At 36.5% G+C, this 21,523-nt stretch overlaps 2 protein-coding genes across 2 annotated transcripts in view; both read right to left on the bottom strand.

The window, feature by feature from the left end:
- Positions 1-21,482, bottom strand: part of LOC104267170 (bromodomain and WD repeat-containing protein 1-like) — a 56,287-nt gene extending 34,805 nt beyond the window's left edge. The window contains exons 1-17 of the mRNA XM_009871287.1: positions 21,450-21,482; positions 21,227-21,286; positions 17,907-18,057; positions 16,560-16,658; positions 15,838-15,998; positions 15,082-15,303; positions 13,251-13,351; positions 11,836-11,906; positions 10,621-10,721; positions 9,290-9,330; positions 7,651-7,749; positions 6,227-6,377; positions 5,519-5,653; positions 3,611-3,739; positions 2,090-2,315; positions 1,476-1,661; positions 519-702 (exon numbers count right to left, since the gene is read on the bottom strand). Coding sequence (XP_009869589.1) covers positions 519-702; positions 1,476-1,661; positions 2,090-2,315; positions 3,611-3,739; positions 5,519-5,653; positions 6,227-6,377; positions 7,651-7,749; positions 9,290-9,330; positions 10,621-10,721; positions 11,836-11,906; positions 13,251-13,351; positions 15,082-15,303; positions 15,838-15,933 — 1,742 coding nt within the window. The 5' untranslated portion in view covers positions 15,934-15,998; positions 16,560-16,658; positions 17,907-18,057; positions 21,227-21,286; positions 21,450-21,482. The remainder of the gene's footprint in view (positions 1-518; positions 703-1,475; positions 1,662-2,089; positions 2,316-3,610; positions 3,740-5,518; positions 5,654-6,226; positions 6,378-7,650; positions 7,750-9,289; positions 9,331-10,620; positions 10,722-11,835; positions 11,907-13,250; positions 13,352-15,081; positions 15,304-15,837; positions 15,999-16,559; positions 16,659-17,906; positions 18,058-21,226; positions 21,287-21,449) is intronic.
- On the bottom strand, positions 16,516-21,476 carry LOC104275358 (bromodomain and WD repeat-containing protein 1-like; the record flags this gene model as incomplete). Its single annotated transcript, XM_009871288.1, has 4 exons — positions 16,516-16,658; positions 17,832-18,057; positions 21,227-21,286; positions 21,450-21,476. Coding segments are annotated over 4 exons (456 nt in total), but the record flags the coding sequence as incomplete, so codon positions are not given.
- Positions 21,483-21,523: the final 41 nt, after the last annotated feature.

Raw genomic sequence — 21,523 nt, 5'->3', positions numbered from 1 at the left:
ACCTTCATAGATGTAGAAGTACATATGGCTGTACCACTAAAAAGAAATATTTAGCTATCAATATTAATCCTCCATTTCACAGAAACATACTGATAGTACTTTTGAAAGCAGTTAATTGGTTTAACATTTCAAGTGCTCAGTGTTGCTTCTAGTCATACCACGTTACCCTGTCAAAGTCTCATTAAAGCACAGTCTCTTTCTTGTAAATACATTTAACCTATACCCCTTTATTTGGGAAAAAGCAAGAATCTAGGTAATCTAGTAGTCCTTTAAGATGACTTCAAATACTGAAATATGAATCATTCTCTATTAGAAATCTTCGTTTATTTTTGCTGAATAGATTTTGCAATTAAAACTTCTGAAGCACAGCTGACTATAACATCAAACTATTTTAATTTGTACCGTGCATCTATTTTAAGCTTTGTCTAATTGCACTAGATTTAGGAAAAAAAACCAACAACAAAAGCATACAATGTGTTCTCTCTAGTCATCTGCAGCTCAGGGAGCTGTCTACTGACCTGAGTAAGCTTGGTGGTATTTCTGGTACAACAACTCTTCGTCTCCAAGCCTGAAGGTCTCGCTCAGTCGCCATCTGACTTCGTGGAGCATTCTGATGCATCTGACGCACACCTTCAACTTGCCCGCTACGCCGCAGACCAATGTTGGGAGGAGACTGGATGTCAGAACTTGGTCTTCTTAAACCTAAAACGTACAAACAAAAATATTTTTTCCAGACTCCACAGAATTGGAATCTCATTTCTTCTTACTACACATTTTGTGTATCTCCATGATTGTAAGTATATGACTAGTTATCACCTTCAAGAAATCAGCTGCCTTGTAGAAAATACAATGTGATTACACACATACTTTAAAAATAGCTATTTCTACTACTATTTAAATACAGTTAAAGGAAGTACAATGCAACAGACGTGTTTTTCTGAATGGTTTCTGGCAGCTCTGCGACTAGTGAGGTTCTAAAAAGCACTTTTTCTGGAGCTGAGCTTACATTAAAAAAAAATACCAAGGACACAGATCAGAAGACTGTCTGGTTTAAATCTGTAAAGAAGGGATAAGGGAATCTAGTTTGAGTAAGTGTAAAACACTTATTTTGTAAACTGTAAAAGAGAATAAACACAGCTCTTATAAACATGAGTACTATGCAAATATTATTAAATATGTATCACTCTACAAGAAACAAAATTAATGCTTTTTTAAAAGAAGAGAAAGGGGCTTTGTTTTGTAACTTAATTTAAATTAATTTGTAACTATTAAATGTAATTTTTTTTGTAATTTAATTTAAGGAGTAGCAGGGTTTTAGTAAATAAAAAAGATCTTAACCAGGTATTACTGTGTTAGCTAAGGGAATCTTAGTCCACAAAACAACATTAAAGTTAAAACCTGCTTGAAATATTTCACACAGCATAATGAAAATGGAGAGAAAACAATTACATCAGAATTTAACAGCAAGTACTAACCTCTTCTAGGTGTTCCTTCCCTACTTTGTGGAGCACTTGAAGCAGATTCTTGATCAGCTCCAATTCTCTGATCTTGTTCTAGTTGTAATTGTCTAATCATGCCGTCAAGAATGCTGGGCTCCAAGCCTTGTTCATCCTGATCGACTGTCTGTTGGCCTATAACTTGTTCAACCACTTCTCCATCACCTTGCAAGTGTAACACAGATAAAATGAATGGAAACTGGCTGTACCAAATACTGAATCTCACTGTTCACATCACAGTAAGACACATGCTACAACTAAACACAATGAAAACCATTCCTGACTTTATTCCAGTTGTTTCTTCCGAAGGAGACATTTATGGAGGCTACAACTCAAAATCAGTTTGTGCATGTCAGTGTCCACAGAAAAGAATTAAGATATTCATTTGAACAACTGATTTTTAATTTTTTTTTTTACTTGTTTAAAATCATGTTCACTATGGGACCTTCCAGCACCTTCAGTGAACACAAATAGTTTGCATGCAAGAAAATGGCATTTTTAAATAAGCTATGCTGTATCTACTCTGTTCCCACTTAGAATTACTACAGTAACTTTAACTTCTGGATGTAGGCTTTTAGTGACAGTGTTCTTACGTGTTGCTACATATCCAAGCTGAGGAATCAAATGTTTATCTGCACAATTCTCTCGTCCTGGCACCAATCTTTGATATCTTGTTGGATGAGGGTTTCCATCCACATCTACTAAGAAGGGAGGAGGCATGAGATGAGGAGCCTGTTGAGTCTGCTCATCTAGGACGTAATTGTTAGAGTCTCGAATAAGTGGCCTGTAGTCAGTGTGGAAGAACATCTGATCGGGAATCTAGAAAGAAATGAAGTTTTTACATTACCAACTTGAAAAAAAGAATATGATAAAGAACAGAGAAGAATGAGGGACACGAAAATATCCAAAATCTCCTTGATGTTAAAAGAAAGGGCAAGTTCCCATTACGAAGAGTTACGCATAGCAACAATTAACCTGTATTAAGTGTTGCAGTGCTCTTATTTTCTATAGTGCTCTTGCAAGCAACAAAATACTTCCAGAAAATTAACCGAGGTAACTTAAAGCAGAAGCACTGCTTTACGATTAAAATTAAATATATTTTACATCTCGTTCTATTTTTTCCCAGACAATTAAGAAAAGTTTCCTTGGTTTCCAAGCAAGGAAATCTTTATCTGAAATTCAACATAAGCTCTCAAAGTAAAGTTCTTTCTTAATCATGCAATGTCCACCAGAAATCTTTTCTGCAACCAAAACCGTCTGTTAAATCCACGCAGTTGAAGGAAAACAGTTACGCAAATATTAGATCACAGTCAGAATCTTTTCTCCTAGCAATGATAAGCAAGATGAAGAGAATAAGTTTCAATTTCAGCTAAGAATGCAGAGCAAGAAAAATAATTCTTTAAAATGACAAACATGAAATTACCATTGCAACTTTAAAAAAAAATGAGGGTGAAGTGAAGAAAAGCGTAGGCCAGAACTATATTTTTGAGAGCTATTTCAAAAAAACAGAAATACATGTATTTATCAAAAAAGGACACAAGCTGATAAGATTCAAAAAGCAAAACATTTCTCCCATGCACATTTTTCTAACATTTCAAAATCCACAGTGTTGGACGAATATTTATTTTTGCTTATTTTAAACTACTACAGTGAATTTGAGTTCAAATAAGGGAAGGCCTAAAGAACCCTAAGTTCTAATGACTGAAATAAACCAGTAATTATTCTTAACATATGAACACTCTGGTTTTTTGCTAATTAGGCAGTAACGTAACAAGTTTCCTGAGACATTCCAATTTTTAAACATTAACCTATTTTCAAAAATTAGAGATAAAAAGTATCTGGAGGTTGAACAACTGATATGAAATTAGTGGAAACCAAAAACGTTTTTCAGGAGAGCACTGGGGAGCTACTTCCAAGGGAATTTGAAGATATCGGTTGCTTCTGCCGTGCCAGGACCATACATACAAGAAAACTCACAGATATTAAGGAATCCGTTATATTTAGATCCTGTACAAAACTCTTTTATATATGAAGTTTTTTAGAGGAACGAATGTAGCTAATCTAATTTCAGTTAGAAGCTTGAATAAACAGCTCTAATAAAAAGCTGAACTTACCTTTTCATAAGGTCTGCTACAGCCAAAACCAAATATCAATAAATGCCCATGAGAATCTGTACATGCAAAATGCTGCCCATCTGGTGAAAATTTACAGTCAAAAACAGCACCGTGTCCTTGGCCTTCAATCTAGATCAAAGGAAAGAAACTCTATTTAACTAATTTTTTTGGGGGCAAACAATAATGCACCATCAAACGTTAATTACTCTATTAAAAGCAATCATGTACTTCTTATATGCCTCCATTAAAGCACAAATCTCATTCTTTCAGTTTAGTCCTTTTCTCCTTGACATGTGAATTTCAGTCCTCAATCACACAGTTTTAAAAGATGCATGAAAGGGCATGGCAACTTACTGCTAAGGAGAAAAAAAAGCTTTTTGAGGCCTTTTAGCTGTTACTATACTGCTCAAAGTGCAACTAATATATACTGATTTTGTTAAACCATTTTCAAGAAAAGCACAAGAAATCTTAAAAAAAATAATTATTTCACTGTTGACTATAACTAGAAAAGTAAGATAAAAAAAAATGAGTATGAATATTGGTTCATAACTTCAGTCTCAGAGAAAATAACCTGTTTTCAAGTGTTAATTATGAGCTCTCAAATGGAGCAAACGTCACAGGAGGTTTCAAGAACTGCATCAACCCACTAATGCTTACAGTAACTATATTCTCAAACTGTCTTTAAAACTGTAACTCAAATATTGCAGAAATGATGCTCTAAAACAGGACGTCACAGGCTTTTAGATGGCACCTCATCTCAATTAAGGAAAATGCTTGCTAGGAATGAGGTGCAAGAAAATTTTTAGTAACAAAGACCGGAAAAGCCCTGGTGTCAACTGTTCACAACACCTCACAGACCAAGAAGCCCCGACCAACAGGTGAAGTCTGAAGTCAGACATTGACTATGATGAAAGTAAAGTCCTGCCCATACTTCGCACTCCTCACACCCAACTGCAAACTCTCCCAATTCATCTTCCTTGTTCCTTGTGTCAGAAGCTTATCAAGGTCCCCCTGACCAAATTCAACTCAGAAGCCCTACAGAGAAGTAGCAGTGGAAGGAAGCGGGGAGCACTGTTGCAGAAGATCAGGGAACTGAGTCAGCTTTGTAAAAGGTCCAGTGAGAGGCACCTGCGTGCCAGCAGGCAGCTGGGAGCAGACACAGGTGGCAGTCCTAGTCCTCCTCTTCTGACACATTAAACTGTTAAAAATTAGCTCTTTGCACCTACAGTTACAACAACCTAGGGAACTGCTCAAGAGAGTACAGTAAAGGACTACAAAGATGTTTAGGGGACTAGAACATCGCCCTTATGAGGAAAGGCTGAGGGACATGGGGCTTTTTAGTCTGCAGAACAGAAGACTGAGGGGGGATCTTATCAATACTTATAAATCCTCAAAGGGTGGGGGGCAGGGAGATAGCACCAGGCTTTTTTCAGTGGTGCTCAGGAACAAGGCAAGAAATAATGGGCAGAAACCTGAACATAGGAAGTTCCATCTAAACATGAAGAGGGATTTATTTAGTTTGAGGGTGGCAAGAGCTCTTGAACAGGCTGCCCAGAGAGGTGGTAGAGTGTCCATCTCTGGAGACATTCAAAATCTACCTGGACACCTGTGCAACCTGCATCAAGCGAGCCTGCTTTAGCAGGGAGGTTGGACTAGATGATATCCAGAGGTCTCTTCCAACCACTCACAATCTGTGATTTTGTGAAAAGATCTAGAGAAAAGACAAAGTCATAAATTTTACTTGATTTGGTTTTTCTGGTGGGTTTTAGTTGTTTGGGGTTTTTTTTGGTTTTTTTTTTTTGCCAAACAGTGCAAGGGGTTTGCATGTTGGTGACAACTCCTTAAGTGAGCACACTGCTGTGTATTGGGAAAAAAAAAAAGGGGGAGGGAGTTTAAAAAAGGTCTTACCATGTTAAAATAATGCTTTGTTTTCGTGCCTTTGGTAATGTCCCATATAAAGATGCTGCCATCATGACCTGCAGACAGCATTATCCTGGAATCAAAAGGATGGGTCTCCAAGACAAACACTTCATCTGCGTGCCCCTAGAATTTAAAATTGCACATTGCATGCAAACAGGACATAAATCCACATCAACAGAATATTTACAGTAGAGCCTAAAGCCCTGTACTATCCTCTCCTCATACTCACACTTTTGGAAAATTAGACACCTACAAGCTGCCACCGAAAATATCTTAACTTCTACAAATTCCAGAGTATACCTATCTGGACTGCTACCTGCGGCGAAATCCCAGGCAGCCAGAAAGACTTCATCATTCTAATTTTAATAATTATCTAGATTTAATGAAGAACTCCAGAAATATGAAGATTTTGCCAAAGGAAAGTGAACTATTCAATCGGCAGGCATGTTACTACACAAAAACTTTTATTTATTCCACAAAACAGGCAAGTTAAACACAGCAATTAGGGAGAAGATTCTTCATATGCAGGAAGAAGCAGTTAGTTTTGGTTAAACAAAATCCAAGAAACACTACACTTGCTTAATCATTCATATAGAGCTTTCAAGACAAACCAGATCTAATTATGAACTCCGCATAGAAATGTCATTGCAATTCTAGGAAGACCATCTACTTCAAAAAGCAAGTAAAATTACATACCACCAAGTCATGAAGCAATTGTCCTGTACAGGAATTCCAGACTTTGAGCAGATGATTATTCACAGCCGTAACAACATAGTTATCGTTTTGGTTCCAAGCTATCATGGTTACTTTAGGCTTCATAAATTTGTCTTCTTCTGAACACGTGTCACTACTTTAAAGAGTTGAATAGGCAGGAGATATTTTTAATTAGCCCATTTCAATCTCAAAATACAAATAAGTAACCTATTTTCGCATGTTAGTTAAAGTTTCTTTCAAAACTTTTGTCCACAAACTTCATTCTTTTTGGAGCAATCAACTATAAAGCAAATGTGGATTTCTAGCATGCCTACTTCATAGGACACAACCTCTTTCTTTTTCCCTTTTGGGATCCAAGGCATGGTAGTTTTTCTTTTTCATGGGGTTTTATCTCTTTTACAAGTAGAGTCCTAAGATAATTCCTTCAAAAATCCAGACTTCTTAGGGTCAAGAGCTTGCCAGGTAACTGTTTCAGAAGCTAAACTCTAGGCTAAGTATTTTTTTTTCCTGATTCCAAACATAAATATATGATAAAATTTTATATTAACTCAATCTATTTCCTCATTTCTCTCCCTCAAACAACATTTATAGGATACTGTAATACTCCCTCTCAGCATCTTAGTCAACTGAAGGAACAAGTTTTCTTTGAAACATACCTTCACACAGTATTATTTATATTCCACATCAACAGGTAGTCTCTCTTACAAAGGCTCTCTCTCAATTATACACAACTACAATTGTACATACTAACCCAGAAAGACGCCACAGTCAATTCTCAAATATTCATACCTCGTCCTCCTTACTTCATAAAACCATTAAGAGCTTGCAATCACCTTTCTATCAAATACTCAAGGTTTGGGTACTGTGTTTGTTCTCTACCTACAAATAATTTCTGCTTAGTGTCTACAGAAGTTGACTGAGCATTCCATACTACTGTAAACTATCCACCTTTCAGGTTTATCCATCGCCACATAACATCCTGATCTTAATCTGTAGTGCACTATTCAAACTGTGTGCCACCAGCATATTTCATTAATATGCTTTTTAGAAGTACAAAGGAATGATTGGAAACAGTAATCAAGATCAGTCCTCCATGAAACCCACCTACTACCTGTCATGACCTCTGCTGAAAAGAGGTTATCAACTACATTATTTTTACGAATCTAAAACTATTCCTCCTGTGACAAGTCAAGTGTCTGAGTAATTAATTTGGCATAGCATACATATGAAAGCTGTATAAATATTTATGCATTTATTCAAGAACAAACTAAAATTTAGCAAAATAAAATTTAGATCACCAGAACACTCACTTCACCACCACCCCCAAAGACCACACCACTTGATCAGAATATTGCTAAAGCTTCTGAGTTTACACAACAGATTAAAAAAGACAACACTGCACCTACCCTGGTAATCGATCGGACATATCCAACAAAATACTCCTCCATTCTGCTTGCTCAAAACGCCAAATTCGGGCTGTGCCATCTCTACTGCCACTTATGAACCTTGAAGAAATTTTAAAACATAGTTAACTCATCTTCAAAAGAATTTGCTTTGAACTATGTTCAGTTACAGACTACTGCAAATTAAAACATTATAATGAAATACTGATAAAAGTTAAGTCTTCAATTTCTGTGCAAGGGAATTCTTTATAGTCACATGCTCATTAACTTTCTTTACAAAAGCCCACAAAAGAGAATTTCTCCGAACTGAGAAAACGAATAAAGTTGTCAAAATATGAATAACAGAAGCAAGTTCCAAAGATAAACTTGACTCACAACTTCATCCTCTACTTCTTAATTAAAACATTTTAATGAAGTATTTTAAGTAACCTATTCCGAAATTGCAGAGTATGAGATAGTGAAGCAGAGGTCAGAACAGATCAGCACAGCAAAAACTGAAATGTCCCACTCAAAACTATGGCTAAAAGGGAGGCCCACCAGTGATTAAGACACCAAGGTGTAAACCACAGCAGTTCAGGCTTCCATTTAAAGACTTGCTCAGCTATCAGTGCAGCAGAATGGAAATTCCTGAAGAGAGGAACTGAAACATTTTAAGACATCCTTAGATAAATCTCCCTAGCCCACAAATCACAACCCTGAGAAAGACACGTGATGTAACTCCCACAGAAGTTTGCATGCTAGGTATAGCATGACTGTGCTCTCACTTGCTATGATTCATTTGAATAATAATTAAAAATCTTCCACAGAAAGTGTCACCAAGCAAAAGAAAAGAAGTTCTGGCTTTTTTTTTTTTTTTTGGAACTGCCCTAAGTCATCCATGCAGGTAACGTGGCTGGACCAGTGCAACATGATGGCCTCAAAGACAATTGCAGAAAAAACACATTTAAAAGGAAGGCAACTACAACTTCCAAACTGATTATTAGCTTTCTCAATGACAGTTAATTGGGTTTTAAGAGGAGAAAAAAAAATCTAATACAAATAAACCTCCAATTTATGGTTGCAGATGTAAATCTAGCCTGAGGGCTACAATCAACATCTTCATTAGTAACAGGCCAAGCAGAGATCAGTTTTGACTCTATTCTGTACTAGAAGTATGGGTGAAGTTTTACAAACGGAATTTACAAAATGCTTCCCCTTCTCACCCCAAAATAGCTGCAAAATTCACTTCCATTAAAAAAAAAAAGAAAGAGTAGGCTAGAAAAAAAATGAAAGTAATTAAAACTTATTTTATACCACCAGCATTTCACTTTGCCATTTCGTATTTTAAACCAATACTCCTCGAAACTGAAGCAGAAATATGTTTATGAAACCACAATACATTTGGTGTGTTAAAATGTGGCAACATTCCTCCAGGTAAATAAAAACCTGGCTAGTCCAAAGACATTGGATTGACTGGATTAATAGAAAACTGAGACAGACAGCTGAAACTTAACTATGGTCTCCTGGATTAGTCTAAATGTCCCCTTTGAGTTCTACATAACTAGATCTTTCTTACTGGAAACATCCAGGCTAGAACAATAATATATTTTTAATTCCCAAAATAAGGTACTGTCTGTTCACGTTTGAGCATCTTTCAACATACCTATCACCATTGTTAGAAAATTGAATGCTGTCAACTTTGTCCTGTAAGAAAACGTACACTTTGTTAGAAATTATATTTTTAAACAAGAAATATAGTTTTGACAAATCTGAAATTAGTGAAACATCAAACTATGAAAAACACCTCCCGTATACTGTATAATTTCTAACAGTTTTAACAGCAGGGTGAACCATGTTCAGCAAGTATTTGCTGGAATTCACTGTTAACGCATTTAAAATCCAAGTCCATTAATAACTTGGTAGCAAATTGACTTGTATTTGAATATGTATTTCTAACATCCTAAGCCAACTACAATCAAGAGGAATCTGTTGTTCCTACACGTACTTACACAGTATTTAAAGATATATACGATTCATTATTATCACAATAAAAACTACAGGAAAAGTAAACAGTACACTCATATCAGTTTACCTTCAGAGCTGAAAGTCTTCTCTACATAGAAAATACACATTGATCAGGTCTTATTACGATAATACAAATGCTTAAAGCCAGATTCGCTATTAAACATTTACATAAAAACCAAAGAAAATATTTAAGAGCTGCCCTTGAAAGAGCTTTAAGGGTTCAGCTAAATTCTCTATAGTAAAACTACAGATTCTTTTTATGTCAAGTGCTGAAAAAAATGTGCTTCAACCTTCAGCACATGAATGTGAGCCAAGTTTCCCTTAGGTTCCTTGGAAGAGTAAGTCCACTAGACTAAGGTACACAAATAAAAAAGTTATTTTATTTAAGGAGTTCTTTTCCTAATAGTTGTTTTCCTATCAGTTATATCAAGAAAGCAAGACAGGACACATTACATAAAGCACATGGGGAAGCAATGCTAAACCAGCAAGATGACTTACTACTTAGGAAGCATAAAGTAGTTTGCACAGCCACTGAAAACACGAATAAAGGTCAACAAGAACAGAAGTAAAATCCTGGATATTCAACCCCATTTAAAGATTTAACACAAAAGGTGTCAAACAGTAAATAAACTAAGTAATGAAACCCACACTCTCGGCCTATTTACTTCCTGGACAGAGCCTGTAACATGGGTGGCTGGGCACACTTGCATCAGAGGGAAGCAACTGAGCAAACCGCATGCTTTAAAATTAGAGAAATGTATGCGCAGTTAAAAAGACAGAATTCTAAGTATCATCTTGATACATTCTAGCCTTTACATTGGTAGAGTCGTATTTTGACGATTGGCTGAAATTCTGCACAAGTTCTAAGAGTACTCAATAAAAGAACAGTGCTACAAACCCACTGGCATTAACCTGCAACTTCAATAGTGCTTGAAGTGACTAATTATCAGATTTAACGATCTTACTTACAGCATGACTCTCCAATTCAGCTATTTTCTCAGGTGTTTCAGAGCCAAAAAAATACATTCTGATGACATGGTCAGTGCTGCCAGTTGCTAAAAACATACCACCTGTAAAAATTAAGCAATAATTACTACCGTATAAGAAATTAAAACAGATCATTAGCATTTCTTAGAAGCCTAATTAAAAAAAAATCATCCGAAGTGTCATATTTTTAATGTTCTTTCACTGACATACAGATGTGGAACAAAACCCCCATCTTGCCCCAGAAAGCACTCTCAGCCATAATAAAATTAAGTAGTAGTGCTCAGTGTTACAGAGGTTTTAAAATGCACAACTAGAGGAATGCCAAAACATTTAACGCTCTAATTGCACGTACAAGCCTCTGATTATGGGGAATAGGGCCAGTCATCACTCTTTCACTGTAGCATACGTCTCACAGGAATTGCTTCAAAATTGGGTGGAAATGTAAGAAAATCAGTATAAGAACACCAATATTTATATGAAAATCTGGCTCTTGGCACCTGTCAGTGCTGTCAAAAATCCCAGCCACACAAAACCTCAAAAAACCCCAAACGCAACCCAGGGGCTATAACCTGACAACATTAAAGCTACACTTTGATTTGCATTTCATATCTGAAACTTCCAAGTTTTTCCTAATGTTCACACTGTCTTGCACTAGTAAGCCTTCCCAAAAGTCATCCACATGATCAGAACGAAAGATTACAGGAGAGGAGTGAAGCACTTCTGTAGATATATTTGTGCATTCTTAAGAAAGAAGGGATCTTTCTGACTATCTCTGCATGCAACCAGCAAAGAATCAGAAGCTCCTACCGCTGGCAGCAACCACTTTCACTGGTGTTGACTGTGATATCTTATAGAACTAATTTTTAAAATCCCTGACATTATGCTAAGGGATTAAACAAACACTAAAAATCCAGTAAAGATGGACGAAAAGTAAACAGGCATCAGGTGACTTCTATTTCGTAAAATCACCAATGGCAGAAGGAAAAACAGTATCACTTAGCTCAACAGTCTCACTGTTAGCTAAGTCACATGATTTCATTATGCCATAGAGTAACAATACAAATACATACGTTAACTTACTACACAGCTGCTGGTTTTGTATGTTTCAATGCTGTCACAAACAGTACTATAGTAACAACTTATGTATGAGGAAAGAGGAGAAATCAAAGCGCTAAATTAAATTTGTACATGACTCACCTACACTGAATGAAGAACAAAGCATCTGAACCCCTGGTCTAGGTTTCTCTGTGAATTTCACTGGCCGATTGCTAAAAAGAAAAGATGCTCGAAATACGTCATGCAGAACTTATCTTTTTATCAACATTCCAAAAGGTAAAGTTATGCTTCTTCAAACATCTACATTAACAGTCACTCCTTAAAACACATACAGAATTATCTGTAAATCTTGTGCACAATGATGAACAACACAGTTTACTTTTCAAAATTATACATGCACAAAGCCCATACAGCTTATGACTTTTTCTGCAAGATGCTATTATTTAGCAAGGATAACATCACACACAAAAGAACATTTGTTCTCTTTCGTCCTTCGGCAAGTATAATTTACCCCCTCCATCAGATATATCTGAAGTACTGAACTCCTGTCCTCACATTACAAACCACCAATAGTACATAAAGCCTACCAAATATCATGAACGCAGAGTGCTGCGCAAAATGACAAAATTTTACAGAAGTAAAAAAAAAAAGTTTTGCAACACTGCACACAGTGATTTAAGAGACTGGTTTCCTGTTCTGCAAGTCATGTACACACACTTCCAGCCGACATGGCTTAAGCAGTTACTAAGAACTACATTAATAAGAAATCCAGCAAACTGTGCTGCTTACAAGCATTATAGGTTTCTACTCATTACTCCTTTTCTGCTCAAGCGCTTTCTACTTATCAAAGGAGATGCTGAGACCTTCAGTACAAGAATATTTCTCATGTTTCTATAATACACAGTACAGAGATTCGAATCCTAAGAATGCTGCTTTGAGGCCTACAATGCTTAAACCAATTTAAACAGGGTTTACGTTTCATACAGTCTTCTAAATTAATTTCAGGATAATAATTAAGGATCCAGTTTAAACACTCTCTAAATATAAGTTGCAGCCCTAAAAGACTCCTCAGATGAACTTATGCATCTGATAGTTTTTGCTGTAATTCTACTACTTTAAGATCACAAGTTCAAAATAAAAAGCAAGATAATCTGCTTTCTATACTACTAATTTTTAATAGCTGCTCTAATGTAAAATTGATCATTTTATACCAACTATCATCATACGGCACAATACTAGATAGATGCAGGTTGACTGTTTCAGATCTCTTCTTTCTGATAATAATCTGAACATCTTTTTTTTTTTTTTGCACAAATAAAGAGCAATAACATACAGAATATTTAAAAACTATGCTGAACATACTTTGCATGCAAGTTCCTTAAGAAATATTCTAAAACTAGAGGACTGTAGAGAAGTTGCGGATGCCCTCTCCCTGGAAACATTCAAGGCTCTTAACAAGCTAAAACCAAGATTTTTTTTTAGCTAGTTAAAAGCACTCGACTCATTTTAATCAAGTATAGTAAGGCACAGAGTTAATCAGCAACTCAGTTACATACTTGAATTTCATGGAATCTGTATCCCACTGCCAAAAGCAAACAGTTCCATCTGCACCAGTAGAGACCATGTATCGCATGGAGCCTTTCACCATCGGACTAAACTAAAGAGAAGTAAAATCAGACACAAACAAAAAAAAATATATTTAAAAGCTGCTTATGAACTTCTGAGAACATTACTGTAAAACCTTCACTTTGGATTTTTCAACTAAAACTGCTAAGTAGTTTTTGATAACTGTCATTTTTAGCATTACACAAAACAACATCTCCTATACCTTAAAATAAGTTCACGGTCTATGTTTCAATTACTGCATTATACAAAATCAATTCATTCACAGCTTTGTTTTGAAGTCTCAACTAACCACAAACATTTACTAAAAACTTTGGTAATAAATGAAGTAATAAGAACAGCAGACTGAAAAAAAAAACCACAAAGAAATGGAAGTTTCAGTAGACAGGCTTACTTATTAAATTCTGTAATTAAGCAGTGCACCAGTTATGAGACAGTCTAAGTATGTGTAACCCAGCACTACATATGAATTTATAGGAAATCCTCAAAGATACTTAAGACATAGGTTTTTCTGCTATGCACAAAGCTGCCCTGCAGAAAACTTTACAGGACACTAGCTGATTAAATAGTTCATCAATTACTACTGTTGGAAATTACCATATAAATTGTACATATTGCAATTATAGTATTATTAAGAATGCTGAAACAAAAAGTTCCACCATACTACAATAAAAGAAACACCACAAATAAGTGCTTTGCCATTAAAAAAAAATGAAACAAAAAAATACAATGAATGCCACAAAAACTCTGCAAATAGGAAGAATGCTCTCAGATGCAGGATTTCTGAGAAAACTGCTAAATTGTTTTTGTACTAAACTTCACAGGCTGGCAGGTAGCCAGTCTTAACCCCTCAACATAACTGTCTCACTGGAAAACAGTAAATCTGGACAATAAGCTACCAGTTTGTCTGTTACACAAGGTACTACAAAGGCCAAAACGAGACTGAATGCAAAGGACTGCCAACAGCACACAAAGTACCATGCCTTCAAATTTAAATACTCAGGCAGGCAGTGATCTTTTTCAAGCCAAGAAAGACTCCTGTCATTATCTTCACTTAAATACTCAAGAATTTCAGAGAGCGAGGAATTTTTTTAAAAATTAGGTTTCTCCTGTGTTTTTGACTAATTTTTGACATCAATACTTAAATATTTAGATTTTAATACTTTCACAGGCAGTGACACAGGAATAATTTCAGTCATGTGAAACTCAGTGACAGTGAAAGTTATTTGCCATTCACACGCCAGCCTCCACAGGAAACAGAAGATCAGTTCCTTGCACTTGGACATGAAAAATTAAGATGCACAATTGGCAAGTTACTTCTTAACTTAGTGTGAACAACTGCAAAGTACTTTTCTCCACAAACAGAAAATGAGGTAATAATCTTCCTTTTCAAGAATCTATAGCACAAAACCAGAAAGCTCTATTGGTGTAGAGCACTCATGTAACTAGGTTTCTCAGTTACAATAAGCAACCAAGGGAACTGGTTATTTCTTAGCAATACGATGGCTCGCTAATCTTAGGGTGTCCCATCAATCTAATGCCTACTACTAAAGCAGACATTTAACTTTTCAAATCTGACACAACAGCATCTTTATTGCCCAAGTTCCTTCCTGTCTTCTGCTGTTTGATTAAAACACCTCCAAATCTGCCATACTGCATTGTCAAATTAAATTTACTTTAGAGTTTTCTAAACTGGCTGCTTCTTACAATCGATTTACATTATTTGTCCTTCAATACATAGAAACTCTTAAAAAATCCCCATACCTGTAATGAGGTAATGGACCCTGTGTGTCCATGGAGGACTGCAACTGGTGCACAAGTTCTCAGGCACCACACTCTGATCATTTTATCACAGCTTCCAGCCGCAATCATAGTGTTTTCATAGTTGACAGCCATATCGGATATCTCTGCTGAGTGCCCTCGTAGTGTGGCAAATAACCTGCCATTATGAGTTGACCAAATCTTCACCAAACAGTCATCTGAGCCCTAGGAAAAAAAAAAAGTATTTATTATGCTTAGCAAGGGTTGTCAAGTACATTCAGGATAAAAGTTTACAGTTTCCTTTAAAGAACTTACTTATGTTTTCCTACAGCTTGGTAAACTACATTTGTATTTAAAATGATACATGCTACTGAAGCTAAAAGAAATAGTCACATGACCAACATTAAACCCTCCAAAATGTTTACTTTGGGTTCAGGATTACACTGCGATCCCCACAGAACTATACCATATAATGCAAAAAGTCTGAAGGGATAGAGAATAAGAAACATGCTTAACATGAAACTATGTCACTGGAAAGATTCTTACATCAATGTTGACACCTGAGCAGATATCAAGTACAACAATTTCTCTCACATGCTCCTTTAGATCAAATTGTTCTTAGTGATGGAGCTAACCAGCTACATTTCAACACTACTAATATCCACCTCCACAAGTTTTAGCATAACATGCATTTCAAAGTTCTTTTCCTTGCATCCATCTAGAATTATATTCAGATTCCGATCTATTTCATTAACTCACAGTAAATATTCTATGTCCAGTCCTGTCGAATGCAACACAATATACAGAAGAAAGATGGCCAAGAATCCGTCTGTGCATCTTGACATGCTGATACATACTTCCTGGAAACGAAGTACTGAACTTTGCATATCCAGTTAATTGTTTTGCTCGATGTACTTCCACTAGAATGCAGAGAAATCCAAGAATGAATACACTGATGTTTAAAACAGGTCTATTGTAAAACATCATTTTATTTAGCTTCTGTTATTATTTAAGGATATACTAGAAGTCACTTTCCAACTTCCTTTAGTCAGGTTCTTTTGTTATTTGCATTCTTTCTATGCATAAAATCAAGACAGTATTTTAAACCTGCTCAAATCAAACTCCAGTCTCTCAATAAGAACGTGATAAATATTATCTTTATTTTCCCATAGCTTTCTATATCCTAAATCGTACAAGAGTCTTTCTATCCAAAGGAGAAAGATCTGTCTTTTCTGTAGGTTTATCTACTTAATATAGGAGCTTTATAAAAGAAAACGATGTCATCTAGAGACTGATGTTCCACCCGTGCTGTGAGCAGACCTTTGTACCCAATATGCAACTCCAGTGAAGTCACACAAAGTTCCTCAGATAAGCCTCTCAATCCAGCTCTGAGGTGCAACTTTCAGTGTCGTGGCAAGGCCAGAATCGATATACGCATCACACATCCACAGCAGCAGTGACAAGTGTTGAAAAAAGCTTACCAAGATTTGGTGGTGTGCCATAGTTCACAGGAATTTCAGGAGGTCTTCCTCTGTGAAGAGCAGCAAATGCAGAGCCCTTCCAAACAGTGTTCCTGCAATCTTTAAAACCAATTGGCTGAAGTTGGTCAGAAGTACATGTTAAAAACGCCTAGAGAGCTGCAGTTTCAAAACACAGTCAAGTATCTATAGGTGATCTCAAGCACAGTATTGAAATAAGTAAAAAACCAGGAACACCAAATGTCCCAAAACTTTTAATGAAAAATACGGTGTCAGAGGAAAGAAAAATCTGTTTCATATAGTAACAGGAAGAAAAAAAACACAACAGAGCACCAAACTTTGCCATTAATCCTAATGGTGGTGCCCCTGCAGTTCCCATAATCAACTTTTCAACTGAATCATTCCTACTCGCATTTAGTGCAAAGCATTTAAGATTTTCATTAACATTTCTACATAAATATCATAAATATTTATTGAATATTTATTCCTGTTAAATGATTTAACTAGATGATCTCAAAGAGGTCCCTTCCAACACAACAATTTGGTGATTCTTAAAAAAATTAAAATCCCATACTGACAGTTATTTTGACATACTCATGATGAAATAACTGCAAAACCTGATTTTCAGGATAGAACAAACACCGTCATTAAGTGTGCATCCTTTAAAGCAGTTAGGACAAGTAACTGAAAACACAATAGTATCCCATAAACTAGTCCCACATCATAGCATCCATCCACCCTACAGAACTTCATAGAAACACATGAACACCCCTGTCACAAACATTCAAAAAGCTAAGTCCAAAGCTAAAAAAATCTACTTTATCAAATGAAGTATGTGCTTATGCAGTGCTAACCATCCCCTTCAAGGTATGCTCTTCCTGCACACGTACAGAATTCACAAGTACTAATTTTGATGCCGCTTGCATTAACCAAGAAAACTTTCATAAAACCAGTTTTACCATCTCACATCTGCACTGAACAGGGTGCAACAGCTACCACATTCAAAACCAACACAGACCAACGGAGTACTGGGAGCATTGGGAGACATTACAGAAGTAGCACCTTTGTCTTGATGATCCATTATACCGCAGTAACACTGAAAACTGACCAGCCTCAGCCATTCAGAGTAACAACAGTTCTTGTGATGCAACTTAAAACATTCTCTTCAAAATAACTGATATATAGTTATATCACTAATACACAGATCATTAGTGTTTTGGTTGATTTAAAAAAAAGGTACAGGAGAAGTGGAGACCAATTTTGGTGAAAGCTCACCACTTTCAAGTATTCCAAAAGCCTTCACCATATACTCATGAAAATATATCATACCCATCTCAAATAATAACATACCTTTTGCTGTACGTAACAACGACTGTCTCCCGGCACCAAGTAAGGAATTCACTCTCGGAATGCTGGGTGGAATCTCCTTATCCAGTATAGGGCCAATTCGCTTGCAAATTTGTAACAAATGGTCCGGAGCCACATGCTTGTTGGACAGCACCTGATAGAAATTTAAGTTTTAAAAATATATATAATACATTCAGACTAGATGAATCTAAAAGCATCAGTATTCACAGCTATATTAAACATTGTTTACACATTTTTGAGTTCAACTGAAAAACAAAATCAATTCTAGCAAACTCAGCAAGTACTCTCCAAGAACCAGAGAGCTATACTGCAGCAAAATTACCTCCCGCATATCAGTATTTTACTATTGGAAGCCTGCAGCGTTCACACCTTAGGTATCCATTTGCACAGCACCCTGCAGGTGTCTTTGCCCAATTCACCCAATTGTTTTCACTAAAAATATAAAATAAAATTCAAACCCTCATAATACAAGATCGTGGAGACTTCTTGCAATCAAGCACAAGAATTTATGCAATTACTACTTTAGTTGCACAGTACTTGTCCAGTACATTGTAAACTAGTAGGTTTGAGTACGACTTCTCTGGAAATAGTTTTCTTAAAGAACCAGTACTACATAGCATAAGAATGCCCTAATTCCTTAAACCAAAAGGATCAAACAGTCCTCCATCCATTCAGGAAGGTTCCCATACTACCTACATCTAACAACCTAAAAAAACTGCATCCTCAAACGCACTCATGTGTGTTAGTGAAGAACAGATCGGGGAGGTTTGACTATTTTTTCTCCACTCTTCCTTCTGGGTGTTCCATGGAAAAAAAGTCCTTATCTAACAAATAAAGTCAATCACAATAAAGCAGAAGTTAAATATGCAAAGTAGAGTTTACACAGACTCGAGTAAACCAAATCATCAGAATCATCACTTTAAGCCATTGGGGAGGTCTGAATCAGCAGACACAAACAGCCCTGTGCTTACTCCACTCTCTGATCCAGCCACATAAAAACCAGTCAGACCCAGAAGCCACATCACTACTTCAGCAGTCAGACTATTCTCAGCTGACATGTCCAGGAGAGGCAGAGGGCCACACCAACACAGGTGTACGACCTCTTGCCCAGGTGGCTCAGAACACAGGCAGAACCAGCTCGTGCTTATGACACTACTACCTTGCCCTGCTGACCCAACTCAGATGAGAGTAGTCCTGACAAGGCTGATCTTGTCATCAGAACAGGGGGAATTAAAAATACTACGTGCTGTCATTTAAGATCTGTTCCATAAAACACTGCCCAGATGCACACTGAGTATTGAGAACATACGATTTAAGCCACAACTTAGTACTTTTTTAAATAGTAAAATTGCAATTAACATATACAGCTTGTAGGGGTACAGGTTGCATTCCTGAGGGGGCAGTGAGGATGGTAATAACAGTAAAATAGTTAACATTACCACATAGCTAAATATATCCAAACAAATCAGCTCATCAGATGCTTGATTATGAAAAATATATTTTGTAGTACAAAGACTACAAAATGCACTTTTTCATAATTTATTTATAAATTCTCCCTCTTGAGTAGGTATAGAGCCACGACAGTCAGGACAGAAACCTCAGCATACTTTATGCCAAGCACTCTAAACCATTCTGGTTGCATGCCATCATTAGGCAGTACATATTCCAAATGAAAATCCTGATGGAAGCATGCATACAAAACCTCGCAGTTCACTTCTTTTTTAAGTAGTTTTATTCAGATTTTGGAAGGAACAGATATTTCACAGTCTTGCTCCATTTCCATGATGAACAAAAGAGAGAAGAAATAATTGCACCACATGATTGCATTTGTCTGTGGTCTCTGCAAATTCAGAGTGAGACCAGTGGGACAAGAGGTTGCCAAAGCCCCTCAAAAGCAGAAATCAAAACCTTCGGAAAATTAATTTGGATATTCCGAGATACTATTACCCTGTGTAGAGATTTCTTTCCAATTGTGCAGGAAAAGGAGATAGAACCAGCACACATTCAGGAATTAATCTAGTAATTGTATACACATAAGAAACACAGTTATACAAAACCGTAATGAAAAATCTGCACATAACATCTATCAACACCACCACGTTTCTGCCAGAAGAACTGGGGTTAAAAAAAAGAACAAACCAACAACAAAAACAACAACAAAGAAAGCCAAACAATCCTTTTTAAGCTTAATACTGCTTTCATGTTTGCTAAATTCAAGTCAGAACTTGAGAGTATTCCGGTTTAGCAAGACTAGGCTTTTTACTGACTTAAAGTATTAATTTAAAACCTCATTTGCTAAACTGACCACACTGACAAGTAGAAGAAATAGAATCCAGTTTATCATTTTAAGCAGCTCTTAAATAATTATGAAAATGTTTTAAACAAAAACTTCACTCTTGCCCCATGTGAATATGATTCTGAGATCTTCAAGTGCTACAGAAGAGGGACAACGGGATTTAACTATAACAATACACAAACTAATGGGTAAGGGAGAAGTCAGTCAATTAACCTGGAATGACTGAATCTTGGGAGGGGGGAGAAGAAAGAACAAATATCTGTTTAAAGAAAACACCACCTCTGTTTAAAGAAAAACAACACCAACTACAATGAAGCAGAATAAACCATACTGGGCAGGCATCACCAGGCCATCACTTCACAAGCTTCAACTGCCAAGTATACTTTGCCATTTAAGAAACAGTAAAATAAAACAAGAAAGCTTTCCATTCTGATACAGATGTTAAAACATACAGAGCAAACGACATCAGCTGTAAAAGGCATAAACTACATTCCGTCGAGAACTCACTCATATCTTTCTGGTATTTAGAAACAAAGGTATGACCAGTCAGAGATAAAGAGCATACTCATAGGCACCAGAACTGCCAACCCTTGATTTCTGAAGAGCGATTTCATTTCCTAATCTGTTGAAGGGAACTGATGGAGGAAGCCAACCAGAAAAAAAATACCATCCAATCAAAATGCGCGTAACAAACGTGCTCACGAAACTCTGAAATGAAACCTTGCTTCAGATTGGTTCTTCCGTATGTAGACAGTGGCATGTACCAGTGCACAACGCCAAGCTCCACCTCGGCTATGTAAACAGTATCTTCAATTTAAAACACCACTTGTGTTTTTGTTAGTCTAATGTAAAGAAATTAAAGGCCTTTTCCAAAATAACTCCGAAGTCTTAACCAGAATGAAACTGGAAGGTAGAGGTTTGGGCCTACTTTTAAAGGTAAAAGAGTCTCACATCAGTGTTATCATCCTAATTAAAAATGTTTTTTTAAAAAAACAGAAGTTCTCACCAATTCTTCATAACTTCTATTATGCTCATTTCCTTGCCAATCCAACCTTTTGGGAAGCAACTAAAAGGAGAAGAGAAAAAAAAAATTAAAAAGTGAGTGGTTACAGGGGAAGGGGGGATAGTTCACATCCAAAACAATGTGAGACAGTAGAGTGGATGAAACTTGAATGACTTGTAAACTTTTTGACTACAAGAGAGATGATTTCATCAGAGCCCCCACACACCTGGTGCTGCTCCAGCTCCTGCACCAGCACCTGCAGAGAAAAGGGAAAAAATACAGTTAGGGGCGAGCTGCTTC

Source organism: Apaloderma vittatum, unplaced genomic scaffold, assembly GCF_000703405.1.
Source record: "Apaloderma vittatum isolate BGI_N311 unplaced genomic scaffold, ASM70340v1 scaffold8446, whole genome shotgun sequence".
NCBI classification, from domain to species: Eukaryota; Metazoa; Chordata; class Aves; order Trogoniformes; family Trogonidae; genus Apaloderma; species Apaloderma vittatum.
This window is presented reverse-complemented; position numbering and strand designations above follow the sequence as displayed.